Source organism: Parambassis ranga, chromosome 19, assembly GCF_900634625.1.
Source record: "Parambassis ranga chromosome 19, fParRan2.1, whole genome shotgun sequence".
Lineage (NCBI taxonomy): Eukaryota > Metazoa > Chordata > Actinopteri > Ambassidae > Parambassis > Parambassis ranga.
The window spans coordinates 12,581,933-12,601,623 of NC_041039.1; the positions used below are offsets into that span (position 1 = coordinate 12,581,933).

Consider the following 19,691-nt stretch of genomic DNA (forward strand, 5'->3'; position numbering starts at 1 on the left):
TCTTTTGTGTTAAAAATATTAAACTCTTACTGTGTCTTTAAAGCCTGAAACTGCTGTTTATGTGCAACATTGTCAATAAAGTTTATTTAAAAAAAAAACAAACGGAAGTGACGTTTTCAACAACTCCCTGTCAGTCTGCTGATTCAAAACAATGGCCGACCTGCTATCCACTGTTGTAGCTCTTGTAGTCGTTTTAAATGTGTGTAAGGTAACGCTAACTGACTCTGTGTAAGACAGTGTTATTGTGATGGATAGAGGATTTAATGAGTGTTTTCGGTAAGAAAGAAAACAGCTGCTTAGCCCGCTTTTCGATGCCAAAATGAGCGATGTTGTTGAGAAGACGCTGACAGCTCTGCCGAGCCTCCTGTCTTTAGACTCCCAACCCGGGTCTGCAAAACTATCCTCCACCTCCAAACTAGGAAGTCTGATCAGAGGAATCACTGAGCTAACGTCCAAACATGTGAGTCTGAAATTTAAAACCAGTTAAAATAAGAAAAGTCTTAGATGATGAAATGCTCTAACGTTAGCTCGCTAAGCTGCAAGCTAACCCCAAAATTGTCCATTAGATCGCACACTGCTTTATAGACAGTCTACTGCTCCTGTTGTGTTCTTATAACGTGGTAAAAACAAGTGAAAGCTGAGCTGGGACAGATTTAGAAACTTGCTGGTGCGTTCATGTGCCTCTGGTAAACTTGAAATATTAGATATGTGCTTTCTCAGTAGTTTTCAAGTCAACAAACAACTGTTCACAGGTAATAATTTGTTGGAAAATAAGTCGAACATGTTTTAATAACTGGCCAGACTATAATGTGTCTGGACAGTAAGATGTAGTAAGATGCCCTCCCACAGTGAAACAACAATGACTGAAGAGCTGGGGTCTCAGCCCCCTCTCCTAAACCTTATTTAAAAAAAAAAAAAAAAAAGCTTATCCTCAGTATTTAATCTGCTGCTACATTTATGCCCTCTACAGGAGGAAGAGAAGCTTATTCAGCGTGAACTGTTGTCTATCAAAGAACAGGTGGCTTCCCCCAACACCACCATGGTACTGTTTTCTTCAATTTACTATTTAATCTAGAAAAAGAACCCAAATAGTTCTCTTTATGACTGAAATTACTTATAAATGTCTTTACTTCTTTTTTGTGTCATAATCTGATTCAGAGGCAGATGAAGGAGCTCATGGTGAGAACGATCTATTGTGAAATGTTGGGCTATGAGGCTTCATTCAGCTACATTCATGCCATTAAGCTGGCTCAACAAGGCTCAGTTCTGGAGAAGAGAGTCGGTATGCTGTTCTGAAAAATGTGCCTTTTCTTTTTCTGCTAGTCTCCCATTCATTAACTGTAATGAATCCAAAACCCCTATTCCCATCAAATGTTTTAAAGATTCAGACTGGAGTGAGTTTGAAATGCATTTGTTTGCTTTATTGCTTTTCAGGTTACCTGGCTGTTTCTCTGTTCCTGAATGAAAGCCATGAGCTTCTTCTTCTCCTGGTAAACACTGTCTTAAAGGTAGGTGTCACCCTTTTACAAGATTGACATATGTCTGAAAGAGAACATCACATGTTGAAGTATTTCTTTTTTTCTTGCAGGATCTCCAGAGCACAAACCTTATTGAGGTGTGCATGGCTCTAACTGTTGTCAGCCAAATGTTCCCTAAAGACATGATACCTGCAATCCTTCCTCTGGTGGAAGAAAAACTTAATCATCCAAAGTAAGAAATGCTTGTTAGCCTTTCAGCTTTATTATGACCTGTATGTGTGTGTGTGTGTGTGTGATATCCTAAAATCTGAGATTTACTAGTGATACTTGTAACAATTTTGTAGAGAAATCATTCGTCGAAAAGCAGTCCTGGCGTTGTACAAGTTCTACCTTATAGCACCAAATCAAGTCCAACACATCCATAACAAGTTCCGTAAAGCTCTGTGTGACAAGGATCCCGGTGTGATGACTGCTTCTCTTCATATCTACTTGCAGATGATCCAAGTACAGTCATTTTTGTTCAATCTTATAGCAACATAATAATAATATACACAGGTATTTTTATTGTACTATGGTGTGATGTGATGGTGTTTTTTCCATTACAGGAGAATCCAGAAGGCTATAAGGACCTGACAGGAAGTTTTGTTACTATACTGAAGCAGGTGGTCGGAGGAAAGCTACCTATGGATTTTAATTATCACAGTGTTCCTGCTCCGTGGCTTCAAATCCAGCTACTCAGAATCCTCTCCTTACTTGGAAAAAATGATCCAAGGTAATGATTAAGTGCTCTGTTTTAAAGGTTATATCAGTGTTTTCACATTGCCATGCAACTGTCTAAAGTCTGCCTTCTGTCTTCACAGTACAAGTGAGATCATGTATGAAGTCCTTGATGAGTCTTTACGAAGAGCAGGGATGAACCATAACATCACCTATGGTAAAGTCAGATGTTTAATAACTGCTTGTAATGTGTGTATTTCATTATTCCATTTCCTCCATCCACCTACATTTTCTTTTCTTTCTTTTCAGCAATCTTATATGAGTGTGTAAAATGTATTTACACAATTCATCCTAAATCTGACCTTTTGGAAAAAGCTGCAAAGTGCATCGGAAACTTTGTTTTGTCACCGAAGATAAATCTAAAATATCTTGGTAAGAAAACATGATTTAACATAAATAGTTTTACTCTTTTTTGAAAATCCACATTTGTTCTCATAAACTTTATGTATGGGGTGTTTTTGCAGGCCTGAAGGCCCTCACCTATGTGGTCCAGCAGGATCCTAAACTGGCCTTGCAGCATCAGATGACCATCATAGAGTGTCTTGATCACCCAGATCTAATTATTAAGCGGGAGGTGAGGCAGATACTGATGTAATCTCTGGAACAGGTGTTATAAAAGTGCAAGTGTAATGTGGCTTTCTCTGTTTTGTAGACTTTGGAGTTGCTCTTCCGGATCACAAATGCTCAGAACGTCACAGTCATTGTTGAGAAGATGCTGGAGTTTCTCCGCATCAGTAAAGATGATCACAATACTATTGACCTGGTGGGAAAAGTGGCCGAACTGGCAGAAAAATATCCTTCCAAAATTTTCAGCTGAAAAACATAAACTAATCACAGTCAGAGAATTATGCTGATATTCATATTAGAATAACAGCCATTAAAAATGACCAGTTGCACATAGAATAATGTTATCATGCTGCTGCTGGGTTGTTGTTCAGACCTAAGATTACTTGTTTTCCTATTACCTATTATACATATGCACCCGACAATGAATGGTTCATTGAGACCATGAACACAGTGTTTTCTATTGGTGGAGATGTGATGCAGCCAGATATCCCAAACAGTTTCCTAAAGTTGCTCTCTGAGGGTGAGATAACTACACATAAAATTATTCAGATATTATTAGGATATTTCAATCTTGATGTGTCTTTGATTCTCAGGATTTGACAGTGTGGAGGAAGACAGGAAGTTGAGGCTGTTTGCAGTCAATTCATACATTTCTCTGCTGCAAGGAGAGCCAGGCAAACTGCCACAGCGCTTCCTCCAAGTCATCAGCTGGGTGAGTGCTATTAGCTTAATGAGCATAATTAATCTTTGATAACATTCTTATGTGATAATGGTGCCAGCAACAAGCAGAAGGCCATTAATATGTACAGTGTTGTGGGCTTTAGCTTAGAAATGTGTTTGACACTATGTTTGAGTCACAAATGTTAGGCCTAAAAATGTGTTTACCTTTCCACAACAAGTTTTAGTCGTTGGTTAGTTGTAATTTTTTTTTTTGCCACTTGATGCTATAAACATTGAAAGTACATTAAAATCAATCACAGATTATAAATCTTCAGTATATATCTTCTCAAACCTTCCTTGCTCTCTGCTACACCCAGGTGCTTGGGGAATACTCTTACTTGAAGGAGGACCTTGAATCAGCTGCAGTCCTGAGGCTGCTGGCCAAGCTGTTGGACATGAAGAACAGCAGCAGTGAAACCAAGAGCTGGGTCTTCATGGCGATGACCAAGCTCTGTGAGGGTACTGCAGGTGTTTCTGTGGCTCAGGAGGTTTCTGAAACATACAGCAGTTCTATGGACACAGTGCTGAGACAACGAGCACAGGAGTTGGAGCACCTCAGCCAAGACTCTGAACTGTGTGCCAAAGTGTTACCTCGAGGTGGTGACAGGGAGCATGTGGAGGTAACATGCATGCAAGGCTTACATTTACAGAAACTGTTTGTAGTGAAACAATTCAAGTTCGGCTTGAATGTGCACTGCTGTTTGGCAGGAGTAACCTGACAGTTTAAAACCTGCACACACTTGTCCTCTATGGCGTGGAGTCAATTAGATCAATGACAGGATTTACCAAAACATAAGGGAGTAACCTGTGAGCGGTAATCAGCAGATACTGTAATAATAATGTTGGGAGCTGTGTGAAATGAAAGGTGGGTTTACCACACAAGAGAAATTAATGTTGGGAAGGTTTCAATTAATTACAGAAGAGGAATATATCCTAAATGCACTGTTTAATTGTTCACATATTATTGCTCACAGTTCTGTTGGTTTTTAGGTGGATTCCTCCCTGTCATTTCTGGATGGATTTGTGTCGGAGGCGTTAGCTGCTGGCGCTGCTCCATACAAGCCTCCCCATCAGCGGCAAGAGGAACTGGCTCAAGCAAAAGGTGAAGACCTATGAAAACATTTTGGCAGCGTGTTTAGCACCTTGTCTGGATTTGTTCTGACGTTGTTTTTTGTCTCAGTGTTGAGCCTGGAGCCTTACAGCCTTTCCCTGCCGATTAGCATGTCCTCCTGCAGCATCACTGACAGGCAGTCTCCCACACTGTTGTCTATGAGCTCTGGTCTGTCAGGCGATAGTACTGACCTCTCACACAAAGGAGGGTACGTGGGCTCAACATGCACACTATTAGCTTTCTGTTTTATTGTTTGGAGGCTCACACCTCTAATTCCCTGTGTTTCAGCTCTACAACTTTGAAGCTGGATGGTGTGAAGAGGGTGTGGGGCAGGGAGGGCTATCTGAGCCAGAAGGAACCTGTTGAGGAATCTGCCCAGGTAGAAGTTCCCAGCCCTGTACGATCTCCCAACCAGCAGGAGGAAGGGGACAGTTCACACAGTCAGACTCCCACTGTGACACCGACCCTTGGGTGCGAACAAGAAAAACAGCAGCTGGCCTCTTCGCTTTTTCTTGGCCTGAGCACCCAAAGCCCTGTTTGTCTGGTGAGTTTGATCATTCTTAGCCTGAGTGGGTGACAAATTAAAAAATTAAAGTCTCTTCTTATTTTTAATTACTTTCACATGAGATAGTATAGTGATAGTAGTAATGAAGTGTGTGACTCATTCTATATTTTCTTCTTCTAGATGGGAAAATCTGAGCCGGCACCGCAGCGATTTAGAAGAAAAGCCAAAAGTCTGAACACTAGCGAACAAATATCCAACTCCCTCATCTCTTCTCCCAGTGCAGTCGATAACCTGCTCTGTAACAACCTACTAGACTCCAGCATCACCTCCGAACCAGACCTTTCTCCCCCTGAACGGACAACTGAACTCACTACTGCTAATGGCACTTGCAATACAGAGACAGCGTTAACTGACAGTGGCATGAAGGGAAGTAACCCTGCTCTCAACAGGGACAATAGTGTAGACGCTACTGATCCTCCTTCACACGAAGACATGGACAGACCTAAAAACGTTTGTCTCATGTCTCATCTTCCTGCTGAGCTGTGTGGCCTTGCTCACTCAGAAATCACTCCTCTTTGCACCAACCAAAGCCTGAGCCTCTCAGCCTGCCACGTTCAAAAAGAAGATTCCTTAGTTCTTGTTGTTTTTATTAACAACTGCTCTGACTCTGATATTCAGCAGACACGCATACAGGTCGACTCTGAAGATCTTGAGGTAACTTAGTAGGAAATGATGAGTGTAGTCCCACAGTATGTGTCAGGAAGTGTTCTTGTAATGTGTCTTTTTTTCAGGTGTCCTGTGTAGGTGACAGTCCAGTGGAGGAGCTGAGGAGCCTCAGTGTAGCAGTATGTCAGTATTCACTGACTGTGAAGAGGCCTTTGGTCAACGTTGAAGTGGTCGGGATGATATCTTACCAGCTACCTGTTGTGACGACTCAGGAATTGCAGTTCTCATACAAACTCCCTCTTAGCAGCTTCATAAGGTCTGAAACACATTTTTATTCCATGTGTTTCCTCTTAGTGAGTAAAGGTTAAATGATTTCACATGTTTCCTGCAGGCCTTTGATGGTTTCCACAGAGGAATATGGGACGATGTGGCTGGCCTTTTCTAATGACACAAAGCAGAATTTGACGCTGATAAGTGATGAACAAGAGCCTCTGGCAGCCACACTGAATGTACTGAGAAAGAAACTTCAGCTTCACATTGTGGAAATTATAGGTGAACACACACATGTTGCATTGTTTCCATCTCAAACTGCTTTATCGAGGGCATGATTTTATGCTGAATGTATTTAATAATCACTCTGCATCACTGCTTTACATACTGTGTTTTACAAAATCATAGACTCATAAAACCTTTCCCTCAGGTATGGAAGGGATTGTCGCCTGCAGCCTCCTTCAGGATCAGCCATGTTTGATGCACTGTCGTGTTCATGCGGGCACACTAGCCGTGTGGCTCCGCTCCCCAACCCCTGACCTGCCCGACTGCCTGATCTATCACTGTCAGAGAGCTTTACAGTGTCACTGACACTGCGCAACTAGACCAACAAATCCTTGACCACTGAAGAGGGAGGTACGCAAAACGGAACAGAAACATATGATGTTGTGAACTTACATCTTTATATTTAGATGTCTTTATCACTGATAACTTATCAGGTTTTATGAAGCCTGTTGTGTTTAACAGTTTAACTGGTAACATACATTTACAGAATGACTTAATGTCATGGCAGGTGAAAAGCTCAGGGCCAAAAGAGAGCGTGTTTTAACCATCTGCGTGTGTTTCAGAATATCACTAATGTCTTTAAACAGTGACAGGGCTCCAAGACAACTGAATGGTTGAAGTGATGTTGCTGGGTTAAATGATGATGGCTGATTTGTGAAGTTATAAAAGAAGCTCTTTGATCTCTAACAATCAATCTTATGTTGTGACAAATGAAATTAGGTCAGACAGAGGAAGTAAAGGCTTCCGTTGAATATCTTTGAAGTAACTGATTTTCCCTCTGGACATTTTAGAAAGTATTCACATCAGTTTTTTTTTGATTGTCACTCAGCCCGTCTGCAAACAAAAACAGTAATTAAGTGAATGGTTTTATTCAGCTTCTTGAATGAGTTCTAAGAATCAGACATGTTCAAACACTGGTTTAACTTGTCTCAGCCTCTATTGAGGTCTTTCTCCTTCGGGGAAAAACACAGGAAGCGGTTAGGAGCACTCTTTGTGGAAGTGGACAGATATTCTTCTGTTTTATAAATGATGTTAATTGCTTCTGGTATTTTTTTTTGAATGTCTTACATTAAATCCATTGTCCTGGATTTAATGGAACTGTTGTTGAACTGTTGCTGTTGTTTCCAGCTAATCTGCTCTAGTGAAGTGCAGAAATATTTAAGTGATGTGAAGTGTGACTATTTTAGACAGATGTGTCATGCTGCACAGGTTTGGCGAGCAGGAAGTACTACAGATGAACCTTTCATGTCACCCATAGGATGCTGAAGAGTGGTAACTTCCTGTTAATCCAATTCAGGGCAAAGCAGTGGAGCACCAGTGGTATCCCAGCTTCAGATGAACATAGAAAAATATACCCTCCACAGCCCAAAGAGACCATAGCCGATTATTTTCTTTATGCAGTAAAATGAAGCATTTTAACATGGAGGTTTATGAAGATTACACCTGCATTCAGTTGGTTATAATCTGCAGACTCATCATTAGATGTCACTAAGCCCTGCACACTGGTCCTTTAAAATGAGCAAATACAAAGCTTCTCTGTAGAACAGAACCTGAGGTTGCTGTCACCAGATTGCATTATGCTGACTTTAATGTTTAATTTGTTTCGTCCATCAATGTTGTGATTATTTTGTCTTAAGTGAGGCAGTGATGATCTCACTCTGCATTGTGAGGTTGTGTTAAGGTTGATGTTTCACAGATGTTGCCTTCTGTGAAATATGGTTATCTATGCACTTGTGTTTCTTTTCTCTTTATATTTTTGTATCAATGCAGTATTAAAACATATTTATTGAGTTTATATTCTTACTAAAATGTTTTATCTTCATTTCACTGAAAGAAAATGAATCCTTGTTTGACTGCTGTGTAACAGACTCTCATCCTGTTTTATTTCAGTCTGCCTAAAGGGAAAGTTTGCTTTCATTTTTTTCCTCATTCTTCCCTCTGTGTCCTGATTTGAAGCACAGCGTGAAGCTAACAATGTTAAACTAAAGGCCTTATGTTGTAACGCCAAGGTGGCGTGTCTGATTTGTACCTGTGGTACAGAAAAAAATCCTTGTGCCTGTCACTACATTCTGCTAAATTACAAATAAATTCAACTCATGTAAATTCATTAAAGTTGAGTTATTCATTCATTAGGAGCATTTGGGCCTTAAATTGTGTATATCTATAAAAGAAGGATTTCATAGTCCTATGTAAAGACTTGTGACATGACATGTAAACACACCAGCATCCACTGTAAGCCTTAAAACACAGAGCTGCTTTTCTGTTTGTGTATGAAACAGATGTTGACCTGAGGGCAGGTGAAAAGCTGAATTTTCTCAATAGACCATCAAACGGTACAAAGTTATATATTAAAAAGGAACAGGTTGACGCAGATGTCGCTGCAACACAATACACACAAATCTGAGCCTTAATGTCCTTTCACATTCTGTTGGTAGCTTTAATTCTGTATTCAACTCCGTTGTTTTCCCCGTTGAACATTCATTAATGTGTCACGATTTTAACGTTTATTTACATTTTTATATTCTAGTGTTTGCAGAAATCTCAGCAGTCACTGTACCATAATGTTACTTTGGTTACACAGACTCTATTGTGACACTAACAATGTTTTCATGAACAGATAACACCCTGTACAGCTGTTCTGTCCAGATTCAAATCAAGCTGAATGACAAGTTAAAACATGCATATTTCGGCTGTTTTAATAGTTTATTTTTGTTTCTTTAACTCAGTATCAGCCAAAACTCTCAAGCATATTTGTTAAAGGTTAGTAATATTAACTATCTGCTGTTGTTGTAACTATACTGTAAATGTTAGTTGATGATATGTAAGTTTTTCCTTTGAAGGTCATCACCCAAACGTCTTCATGTTTAACAGTTGTCCTCTCTCATGTTCTGAGGTTGTGCCGTTCGAGGAATGAAGCGCATGGCCAGGCTGTGCTTGTCCTCCACCGGCTGCTGTGACAGGTCATTTGTCTGTCTGATGCTGCTGAGCGTGCAGCCTTGACGGGGACACACAGTGTAACGAGACAACAGAGTGACCAGGATGGCCTTCATCATCACCATGGCAATGTGTTTGCCTACGCAGGATCGCGGTCCACAGCCGAAGGGCTGGAAGAAACGACTGGGTACCTGCCAGAGAGGAAAGGTCAAGACTCAAATGTGGTGTTTTTTTCATTGATTACACTCAGTCTGACTTACTGTTTTGTTAAAGTTCATCAGGCTGAACTCATTGGGTTTTGGGAAAAATTCAGTCTTATGCATGAGACCAATGTTGAGAATGATGTTGGTTCCTTTCCTTATTTTTGTGCCTTCGATGTTGTCGTCTTCCAGAGCTCTCCTCATGGTGAAATCAACCACAGGATGAAACCTCAAAGACTCGTTGATGAAGCTCTCCAGCACTTTCAGACTCTGATAATCAATGTCTTCTCCATTATTTTCACCTGAAAAGAAATGGTTTATTGAAATATTTTTACTCCCCAGTTTGAAACTGCAATTAAAACATCACTTACTCAACACAGTGTTCAGCTCCTCCACTATCTGCAGCTCCACATCAGGGTTCTGTTTCAGCAGCACCAGCATGAAGAAGAGGCTGATGGAGAGCGTGTCAGGCGCTGCTATAACCATCTCCAGCACGCACTGCCTCACATTATCCGCAGAAAGCTCCCCGTGGTTCTGTTAAACAGGTAAACAGAGTGAATGGTGCACAGTATTATCGGGGCTGTGACACAGGTCTATCAACAGAGACCGACCTGGGCAAAAAGGAGCTCAGTGGCAAAATCAAGATCTTCATCCAGCTTCTCAGTTTCACTAATGATCTCCCTTTTAATGTGAAGTAGGCTCTCCATCACATCCTGCAGCTCCTGACTGATGGCACAGAAAGCAAATTTTAAGACAAGAAACTTAAAGTTCTAGAAATGTTCGAAGATCTTACGCCGCTCTCTTATGCTTGTTGTACATCCATCCAATCCTGAAGAATATATCAGGCTTTATTAGAACAGTTTGCCAGGCCTCAAAATAGTTGTGGATTTTCAACAGCAGCTCTTTCTCTGAGTGGACAGAAAGAAGCCATGAGCTGCAGGACACAGCAAACACAATAAAGGATGTGTGTTATATATGCAGCTGACCATTGAGTGGCACCCTGAGGAACAGTCTGTTGGAGATGTCGACCACTACTGCTCTCAGGAGATTCAGAGCGTCCACATGTCCAGTTGGGTCAGTCATGTCCTGCAGCCTGTCCAGGTGTTTGGCTGTGGAGCTCACACAAATTCCCACAGTCCTCTGGAGGCCCGGGCCGGTCAGAGCTGAGACACATTAAGCAGTTCTGTGAATGAGGCTGAAGAAATAATACACCACAACATGTGGTTTTTCTCACCTTTAGAGAAGTACGTCCTCACTTTTTTCCACAGTGGTACATCACTGTTGAAAATGATTCCCCTCCCTTCCATCCCAATGCACTCCAGCCCTTGTTTACTCCCAAATCTGCATGTGTAGTGAGGACTCCTCAAAACATGGTACACTGCAGAGGACCTGCAGAAGGAACAGGGCTGATATCACAGGAAAAAACAACAACAACCGCTTTTTATTTTCAAAAGACTTGCCTGCTCAAGATGAGGGTTTCCTCCCCATCAATCCAAACCCGGACAATGCTGCCATACTTCTTGTTGTAGTAGTTGCTCGCAGTTCCGATGCCAGTCCAGATGAATCTGGTGTAGGAGAGAACTGGGCCGAGTCCTGCCAAAAAGGACGGACCTGACGGAGAGAAAAATGACATGAGGTATGAGATACGAGGTTATCTCTGTCCATGTGGTGGAGAGGATGTGACTCTAAATGCTTATTAATATTTTTCAATTTTTCATTATAACATTTTAACATTCCTGTCACACCTTGACATTTTTTTCATAAAAGCATTATAAAATTGTTTAAAACAGGTAAAATAAAATTCTATTTAGTTGTTATAGTTTGTGTTTTTATTTCTGCTTAAAGCTGTATTTAGGGACAAAAAGCTGACGTCTCTCACCTGGTATGTGTGTTTGGTGTTTTCGGCTCAGGATGGCAGAGAGCAGCAGCAGCAGTAGAATCAGAAGAAGGCTGACTCCAGACACTGAATCGGACATCACAGGGCTGATGGTGAGCATCTCCATCGACAACATCCCCTTCATACCTCCAACCAGGTACACGCAAGGCTCACTGTGACTGCTGAAGAACCTCACAACCTCCTCCGGTAATCCTTCTGTCCTTGTTGCTGGGACACAACAAGCACAGAGACACATTAGAACCAAGATACTCCCACACAGAGCTTTATGATGAACTGAGGTAGCTGCATAGAGTACAAAGACCTAATTTAATTATAATATATATTTAATATAATTATTTGTATTATAATTTGGATACTTCAAAGTTGTAATAATTTTATAGTCAATAATTTAGAATTCTTAGTGCAAAAAAGTCAAATAAATGTTACCCAATATTGTGAACAAGTACAAGGTAAAGTAAGAGGAACTAGCAATACATGTAAAAATAAAAACCATTAAACTATTTTAACACATGGTGTTTAAAAAAAAAAGATTTTTAATAAGTGTAAAATAAAAACACGTACCTGACGTATGCTGTCCTGCTGCTGAGTGCAGTTTGAAGAGCTGCAGCAGTTCCTCTGCAGGTTTTGAAGGTGCCCAACATTCTTCTACCAAAAAGATCACAGTGATTCAAGTGTTTAACAATTCCTCTTACTTTATCAGTTGCTTAGAAACACTGCCACTGAGGGGTTACAAGGGCTATTGCATGGAGCCCTGAACAGACCAGAGCAGAGTGCACGTCTGAAGCACAAAGCTGCTTCAAAAAGAACAGAAAAGGTGCTTTTTCATTCATAAAACTGTTTCTTATTGGTTGTACTGCTTTCTGCTTGTTGAAAGAAGTCCCACCATCTAAATTCATCCAACTGGGAGGCTTTTCAAGGGGAAATTAATTAGCTGGGTCAGACTGACCCTTGTCAAAGGAAGCAAGGATTCACTCAGCAGCTCACAAAGAGAGAAACAAGAATAAATCAAGCTTAGTCCTGATACATGCTGTGTAACTGCAATGTAAGAAAAATAAGGAAAATTACTGTTCATGCAGAGATGTGTGCTTGTAATGAGCTGTCCTTCAAGCTTAGTGTGAATAGCTGCTGTGCTGTGGATAGAGATACTGGCTCCACATTTAGGGGCTGATGTGAAAAACTGGCTGAGAAACCTGCAACCAAACTACATAAAATATTTTTTCAAAATAAGATTTTTTTATATTACTGTTAATACATTGGAATATTGAGGAATATAATGAAACACTGATTTCTGATTCATGTTGAGAAAAATAAAATTTTGCCACCCACTCATGCACATTTGCACACTCAGTCCTTTACTGAGAGCACTCTGAAAGCTCTTTTGTGGATTCAAACAAAGTTTCCCTTGTTCGCAACTTATTTATTCCACTTCCATGTCACTTTGAGTGGGACTGGCTGCTGGTGATATTGTGAGGAAGAAGGATGAGAAGCAGTGCGCTGCCTGCAGCATATGTCATTCTGGAAATATGTCCATTAGCTGCTTCTAAATCAAGTGCGCCTACAGATTTTAACTCTTTCCCAGATGCTTGGTTGCGCAATGTATCATGTGGTTCCTGCTGTAGTTACAGACAGACTGTGACATGTTTACTCCTCTCCAGCAGCTTGAGCGTGGCTTCTCTATGACGTCTCATGTGTTGGCAGGTTTTCAGATATGCGCTGCTGTATGTGCTTGTGAATTTCAGAGCGCAGATCACTCTGCAGCAGACGACCAGAAGACCGGCCACAAGCATGAAGGAGAGCAGTGGAGCTGTTGTGGTGTGGAGAGCGCTGCTGGTGGGGATGTGTGTGTTGCTGCTCCTGAGTTCTGCAGGGTTAGTGTTTCTGCTGGTTCAGCAGACAGAGCTGGCAGAGGAGCTGGTCAGGTTGGAGTCCCAGATGCGGGAGCTGTCAGAGAGCTGCAGACTGCAAGCAGAGATCCTTCCTGCTGACCTCAAAGAGGCCGGAGAGTTGAAGAAGCTCCATCGCAGCAGAAGGCACCCAGAGGGAGACCCTGCACAAAGCCAAGACCAGAAGGACATGCTGATGCTCATGACGTACTCCATGGTCCCTGTAAGGCAACAAAATCCTTGATTGTGGGCTCTTTTTGTGAGATTGTGAACACTTCATGTCATTCACTGCACTGTAGAAGGAGAGACTTCTGAATACTGTTTCTGTGTAACGAGAGGGAAAAGATGAGAAATCAATCATCTGTAATAGAAACATCTCCTCTTCTGTCCCTTTTGAGATTAGATAAACATCCAAGTCATGCAAAGAATCTAAGAGTCTGTTAGAGCGATTAGGACGTGTCTGTTTTTGGGTGTTTCTTGGTTAAACGCTTTGGCTGCTGCTCCCTGGAGTGTACTCACATCTTGTAGAACTTGGCATTTTGTCAAAAGGAGCTACTGTACAGTGGGAGAAGGAGCTGCCTCTCATCATTGTTTAATAATCAATCAATCAGTAGTTTATTGTAACTGCAGATATAAATGAGGATTATTATATTATATTGATGAATACATGTCAATGTGTTTTTGCTAAGTTTGTCCATGTTACATTTTTGTGTTCGTATTACAGGTGAAAGCCTTCACAGATTTGTGTAACAGCTCCAGAGGAATTTGTTTAACAGGTGCACATCATAACTCCTTCCACACTTTATTTATTTATTTATTTGGGTACTTGTGCTGTAACCTTATTTTATTGTGTTTTTTCAGGTCCTCCTGGCCCCCAAGGTAAAACCAGTCTGTTGCATTAATGTGTTATCCTGCTATGTAACATTGTCTTCGTGTGTCAGGTCTGCCTGGTAGACCTGGTTCACCAGGACCGCGGGGTGCACCCGGACCAGAGGGGAGACGGGGACGAAGAGGTGATCTAAAAGTAAAATCCAATAACACTCATCTCCACAGAATAACACCCCGAAAACAGAAGAAGTCACTCCCACGTTTCTAACAGTCTTTCATTGTTCGGTGGTGGTTACATAACATGAGCATCCCACTCGCTGTCTGCAAGTCACCTCGTCTGTACAGTTTACCACTCTGGTATAAATGTTTACTGCACTGATTAACCTTAATCATGGTGTATTTTCAGATGATGTGAATCAGGAAACCACTGTGTGAACAAAACACATATTTACTGAGTCATTTCAGTCTTGATGGCTCCAGAGTTCAGTTTCATTTTAAAAAAGGTTTTCATGTTTGGACAGGCTCACAGTCCTACAGTGAACGTATGATCACCAAGCTTATTCAGTTTGTTGGAAAGCAGAAAGCAGAGTGTCCAGATAATCCTGTTCTGATATGAATTTGATGTCGATTAAGGATTAAATATGAAGAAAAATGGTTGACGATTAAAGTCTCCCTTAAAAGTCGTTGCTCACCTCAACACATTCCTTTCTTCCTTTACTGTTATTTGACATGTCTGACTTCTAATTATCTGTTTACATGAAGGTCTTCCTGGTCCGCCTGGGCCAGCCTGCCCTGCCTGTTATTCCAGTGAAGAGAGAAACACGACCACCAAAGAACGCAGTCGCAAAGACAACATATTCATGGGTAGGAAACTGGTGTTTTATTTTAACACAAAGATAGCACAAAGATACAGAAACATAGCAGCAGTTAACCGACCGCTGTCAGAGTATACTAGCTGTGTAACCAATAATAATCAATATGATGGTGATAATTGCATGCGTTTGAATCTGACTTGCAGTCTTTATTTTCTGATATTTACACCGTTCCTCTCTTTTGATTCAGAATCGCCAACGACACATCCATCAGAGGACGTCAGAGATGTTCCGAATGTTACAGACTCTGAGAAACGTCTTAAGGCAAATGTGGAATCTGGTTAGTGAGAGCAAGAACATGTTTGAAAGATTATATTATGTAAAAAGGAACATTAAACTCAATATGTTTTATTTACTAGAATTCAGATCTTTTCATACAAACTACAGCCACAACACAATGAAAGAGACCACAGAGGCCCCAGTTCAGCTACCCACAGGTCGAAAGAACAACATGTTATACTGTAACTACACTCTACTCTGCACTTGGCAACAGGAACTCTATTAGTATTATGTATTATACTATTGTGATATAACGTAACGTTTCACTCTGCAGCTCTTCTTACTTCTAACCTCATTGAGAGTGATGGTGTCTTCAATGGAGGTGGAAATGTCTCTGACACCACAGTGGAAAGCGGTAAGAAACTGTTACACTGAATGTATGTGTTTAGTTTCTGGACGCATGCAAAAAATAAAAAATGATGAAACTCCACTGACTGAACAAATGATGATTACTCCAATCTTATTTCCTGCAGAGTTGGTTTCACCTCCTCCAGATTACAGACATCACACCGGGACTGAAAATGAAACTTTTACAGAAGCACTAGTTAAATTATTAACAGGTTAATACAGGCACTCGTTTGGCATCATTGTTCATCTCTCTTTGCATTAAATGTTGATGTTTTTAATCTCATAGTGTTGCTGAAACCAAACATGGCTCATGATGACAGAAACGTCTCCACTGTTGCTGAGAAACTATTACACACAAAGCAGGAGCCAGGTACAGCAGACACAAACATTTCAGTTTAAGTTTAACTGTTATATATCTTTAAAATATAAAGTAAACGTGGGGATAAAGTTTGTGATTTCTAAGCTAATACAACAATGATTCACATTTCTCTCTGCAGAATCACTGACACCACATCCAGCTGAAAACACCAGGAATACTTTCAACGTGGCTGCCTCAGAGAGACTTACACATACAGAAGTGGAACCTGGTAAACTGCTGACAGAGATACTCTGACTGTATAAAGGGGGAAATATGGTAACACTCTTTTCTTTAGTTACTACAGCTGAATCAGTACCGTTTCATAAGGATGACCATGACACCTTTAATGATACTAGCAGTGAACATGTTACAGGAGGACCAATACAAACATCAGCAGGTATGAAGTCCTGTGATTTTAATCATTAAGTTAGACACCAGAATTATGTGTCCCCTTGTTTATTTGCTGTGTCCATAAGTTAAACCAGTGTGTCTGATTGAGGCATACATATATATATAGGAATAAACTCTGCCCTCTGCTGGTGCAAACCTGAGGTTCACTTTATGTTAAACTTAATATTTGTTTTTTCCTAGAGCCTTTACCATCACCTCAAGGTGACCACCATCTCACCTTGAATAACACTGAAGGTGAAAATGCTACAGAGGGACCAGTAGCTGTGTTACCAGGTAGGAAGTCTTGTGATTTGATTTCGTCACTTTGATTCACAGAGTGCTGATATGACATGTTATTGTGTAATTTCAGCCCCACCTGATACAGACCACAACAGTGAAACATCCATGAGTCATGGTAAAACTGTCCTACTGTTTGTTTTCACATTGACATGCACCGGTTAACTGTGTTAGTGTGAAACTTCTTTCTCTCTCAGGAGAATCACCAATTAAACATGAGAGCAGAGACACTTTTAATGCTGCGGACTCCAGGAAACATGGAGACACTCAAAAGGAATCTGGTGAATCTGTGCACACTGTAAAGATGTTAAGTTTGAATATGAAGAAAAGATGTTAAACCTGATTTTATTTTATTTTATAGATGTAGCACTGTTTCATCAAGACAGCCAACACAGCACCATAAATGACCATAGCACTGAGAATGTTACACAGGGACTGATAACATTGTTAGAAGGTTGTAAGACTTATTGTTGTCACTTGTATTTAAACTAGAGCTGCGCAGTAATGTTAACATGTGTCATTTCTCTTTGACAGCCCGGCTGGATGCGGACCAACATAGTGACCTTCATAAAGGCAGCAGAGTCACCATTCAAACAGCTATGAACAGTGGTAAAGCACGCCGCTGTATTTAATGTCACAGTGATGTGTAACGTAGTATGCTCTATACACTGATGTTACATTCTGTATGTAATGGCATCTTAACACTGGAGGCCACTGGACACATTCTGCCAGTTACATGTGAGGGTGTGTTGCAGTGTTTACATTTACCGAATCTCTTTATGCAGAAGTACGAACAGCACATCCAACTGAAAACACTGAAGATGCTTTCAAGCCTACAGATTCTGAGAAACTTCTTCTTCACACTCAGATTGAAGCTGGTAAACCACCGGAGACAAAGAAACTTTGACTTTGTATGAAGCTCTATGTTAAATGTGTCTCAATTTGGTCTCTAGGATCAATAATGTTTCATGAAAACAGCAGCAATGACACCAAAGAAGAAGAGAATGCTACAGCGGCACCAGTCACATTAACAAGTAAGAAAATGTTTATTGACTTCTATGTTGCACTGTAGCATCAATAGTGTGTAATATTTGTATGTTTTGTTCTATTGTACAGCTTTAAACAGCAGTGGAAACATTATTGATACACCAATGAAAAGTGGTAAGTTATTGACTACACATTAGCTTTAAATGCTAAATTAATAATCTGATTTATTCCAAGCTTAGCAGTGATTTATAATCTCTCTGTATGTTTTATTTTAAGACTCTTCACATCCATTCCAGACCTTTGACAAGATCAATGAGACTATTGACGACAAATGGACAAAAACTGGTTAGAACGTTCTCAGTGTGTGTGTGTTTATTTAAATATCTTATTACATATGTTTTTTTTTCTTTAGAATGTAACATAAAAAGAATTAAGTGCTCAGAGATGGCAGCCCCAGTACAAAGCACCTTCGGAGCCTGGATGTCAGACGTATCGCAGCCGACTGATCGGCGATACTGGCTGACTGAGCATTTTTCAGGTGAACAACAAGCTCTTGCTTCGTCTAAAAGTTAATATTAGAGCTATTTGAGCAGATTTGATGTTTGGTACATTTCTTCATCAGGTCGAGTTTTGCTTGAGTTCAGGAACATTTCAGGATTTCAGGACAAAAAGCACAAAGTCATAGACCTCAGGATGTTCTACCAGGGCTGTGGCCATGTTATTTATAAAAAGTCGTTTTACTTCCACAAAGCAGGAGCAAACAGACTTGTAAAGTAAGTGTGTGTGTGATGTCTGTGTCAGAATCAGTTTCTTGATTTACTCCTAATATTTGATTTTTTTCCCCCCAGATTTGGCCTGAACACTCGTACAACACACACTCTGGTGATGCCGAACAGTAGATATCACAACCTGGCGTACCTTTTTCGCAACTCAAAGACATATTTTAAGTTTGCCGTGGATGAAATTGGACTGTGGGTTGTTTTTGCTTCAGACACAGATGATAACACAATGGTTGCAAAGCTCAACACTGACACGTTCTCTGTGGAGTTCCTCATTAACACCGGCTACCCCACAGCTAAAGCAGGGAATGCTTTCATTGTGTGTGGTGTGTTGTATTTTACAGACAACAGAGACAGAAGAGTGATGTACGCGTTTGATTTAAAGACACAGAGCCCGCTGGATGCAGGGTTTGATTTAAGGCCGGCTAACGGCATCTTGTCCATGCTGTCGTATTACCCCAGCAAAAAGCTGTTGTACATGTGGGACAACAGAAGTCTGAACACCTGCAAAATTAACTTCAAACACTCCTAGAAACACAAACTACCATTTAAAATAATTAATAAATCTATTTTGTATCTCATTGGTTTTCTGTGATTGTTGACCTGCTTTTTGTTTGTGTGTGTGTGTGTGTGTGTTTTTTTTTTTGCAATAACAGTGTGACCCCAAATTACCCCTAAATTATCATGGTAGGCCTTCTGCTGACAGATGTAAACACTGTGTCACTGAGAGTCTGTTTAGACTATTTAGACTAAATGTTTTCTCAAATTTGTCACGGTTCCTGGTGGCTCCACAGCAGTGAGGGATCCACAAGACTCACTGTGTGAGTTCTTTGTAGTAATTATTGTAATAATTAAACAGTATATTATTATAATTATTGATGTTATTATATGAATATTAGAACTTTAGCATTTTTAACTTTACTTGAGGATGGAAAATTGTAGGTAAAGTGCAGAGATGGTTGAAGGTGGCCATGGTGACTGATCAGAATTATCTGTAAGTTCACAGTCTTTACATACTGATATGTATGACAATAAAGATAGCCAGTGTGGAAAGTAGAACATTTTACAATAACAACGGAGCTATAAAGTTTGTGCAAGCTTTTTGTGTTTGTGTACACCAAAAAGGTCTGCTGTATAAATGTAAAAAAATATATATTTTATTCATGATTAACTATTTAGATGAATTGCGTGCAGAATTATTATATTAAATACCAAAAATATGTACCTAAAAAGACCATTCATGAGTGTTTTTGTCCTGTC

At 40.4% G+C, this 19,691-nt stretch overlaps 3 protein-coding genes across 7 annotated transcripts; 2 read left to right on the forward strand and 1 right to left on the reverse strand.

The window, feature by feature from the left end:
* Positions 1–117: 117 nt before the first annotated feature.
* Positions 118–8,482, forward strand: ap4e1 (adaptor related protein complex 4 subunit epsilon 1). Its single transcript, XM_028429981.1, has 21 exons — positions 118–460; positions 971–1,042; positions 1,159–1,282; positions 1,435–1,508; positions 1,589–1,710; positions 1,823–1,982; positions 2,084–2,250; positions 2,339–2,412; positions 2,505–2,627; positions 2,720–2,829; positions 2,908–3,047; positions 3,230–3,342; positions 3,416–3,534; positions 3,860–4,162; positions 4,533–4,644; positions 4,723–4,861; positions 4,942–5,197; positions 5,339–5,872; positions 5,950–6,140; positions 6,216–6,376; positions 6,525–8,482. The coding sequence occupies exons 1-21, from the start codon at positions 320–322 to the stop codon at positions 6,683–6,685; spliced, it is 3,396 nt and encodes a 1,131-aa protein (XP_028285782.1). The 5' UTR covers positions 118–319; the 3' UTR covers positions 6,686–8,482.
* A 761-nt stretch (positions 8,483–9,243) lies between these two features.
* On the reverse strand, positions 9,244–10,915 carry cyp19a1b (cytochrome P450, family 19, subfamily A, polypeptide 1b). Its single transcript, XM_028430434.1, has 7 exons — positions 10,748–10,915; positions 10,500–10,676; positions 10,307–10,421; positions 10,125–10,239; positions 9,885–10,047; positions 9,574–9,815; positions 9,244–9,504 (listed from the first exon to the last, which is right to left on the reverse strand). The coding sequence occupies exons 1-7, from the start codon at positions 10,818–10,820 to the stop codon at positions 9,244–9,246; spliced, it is 1,146 nt and encodes a 381-aa protein (XP_028286235.1). The 5' UTR covers positions 10,821–10,915.
* Positions 10,916–11,129: 214 nt separating this feature from the next.
* Positions 11,130–19,012, forward strand: LOC114451414 (uncharacterized). Of its 5 annotated transcripts, none has more exons than XM_028429987.1 (26): positions 11,130–11,149; positions 11,424–11,546; positions 13,150–13,516; positions 14,018–14,069; positions 14,155–14,172; positions 14,235–14,306; positions 14,884–14,985; positions 15,184–15,273; positions 15,353–15,454; positions 15,547–15,627; positions 15,746–15,832; positions 15,907–15,990; positions 16,118–16,207; positions 16,274–16,375; positions 16,570–16,662; positions 16,739–16,783; positions 16,863–16,946; positions 17,027–17,119; positions 17,200–17,274; positions 17,451–17,543; positions 17,619–17,699; positions 17,782–17,826; positions 17,929–17,997; positions 18,065–18,190; positions 18,275–18,425; positions 18,501–19,012. In XM_028429987.1, exons 1-26 carry the CDS (start codon positions 11,145–11,147, stop codon positions 18,961–18,963), a joined length of 2,793 nt encoding a protein of 930 aa, XP_028285788.1. In that variant the 5' UTR covers positions 11,130–11,144; the 3' UTR covers positions 18,964–19,012. The 5 variants fall into 5 exon arrangements, with proteins under 5 accessions (XP_028285788.1, XP_028285789.1, XP_028285791.1 ...); XM_028429988.1 differs by having other exon boundaries at positions 15,353–15,430; XM_028429990.1 differs by lacking the exon at positions 17,027–17,119.
* Positions 19,013–19,691: the final 679 nt, after the last annotated feature.

Coding starts and splice junctions, on each gene's coding strand:
- ap4e1 (XM_028429981.1), top strand. CDS start 320: ATGAGCGATGTTGTTGAGAAGACGCTGACAGCTCTGCCGAGCCTCCTG. Junction 1,711..1,822: donor GAAAAACTTAATCATCCAAA/GTAAGAAATGCT, acceptor ACAATTTTGTAG/AGAAATCATTCGTCGAAAAG. Junction 4,862..4,941: donor GACCTCTCACACAAAGGAGG/GTACGTGGGCTC, acceptor CCTGTGTTTCAG/CTCTACAACTTTGAAGCTGG.
- cyp19a1b (XM_028430434.1), bottom strand. CDS start 10,820: ATGGAAGGGAGGGGAATCATTTTCAACAGTGATGTACCACTGTGGAAA. Junction 10,422..10,499: donor CCTCAGGGTGCCACTCAATG/GTCAGCTGCATA, acceptor CTGTCCACTCAG/AGAAAGAGCTGCTGTTGAAA. Junction 10,048..10,124: donor CTGAGCTCCTTTTTGCCCAG/GTCGGTCTCTGT, acceptor CCTGTTTAACAG/AACCACGGGGAGCTTTCTGC.
- LOC114451414 (XM_028429987.1), top strand. Junction 15,628..15,745: donor TGACACCACAGTGGAAAGCG/GTAAGAAACTGT, acceptor TATTTCCTGCAG/AGTTGGTTTCACCTCCTCCA. Junction 17,998..18,064: donor CGACAAATGGACAAAAACTG/GTTAGAACGTTC, acceptor TTTTTTCTTTAG/AATGTAACATAAAAAGAATT.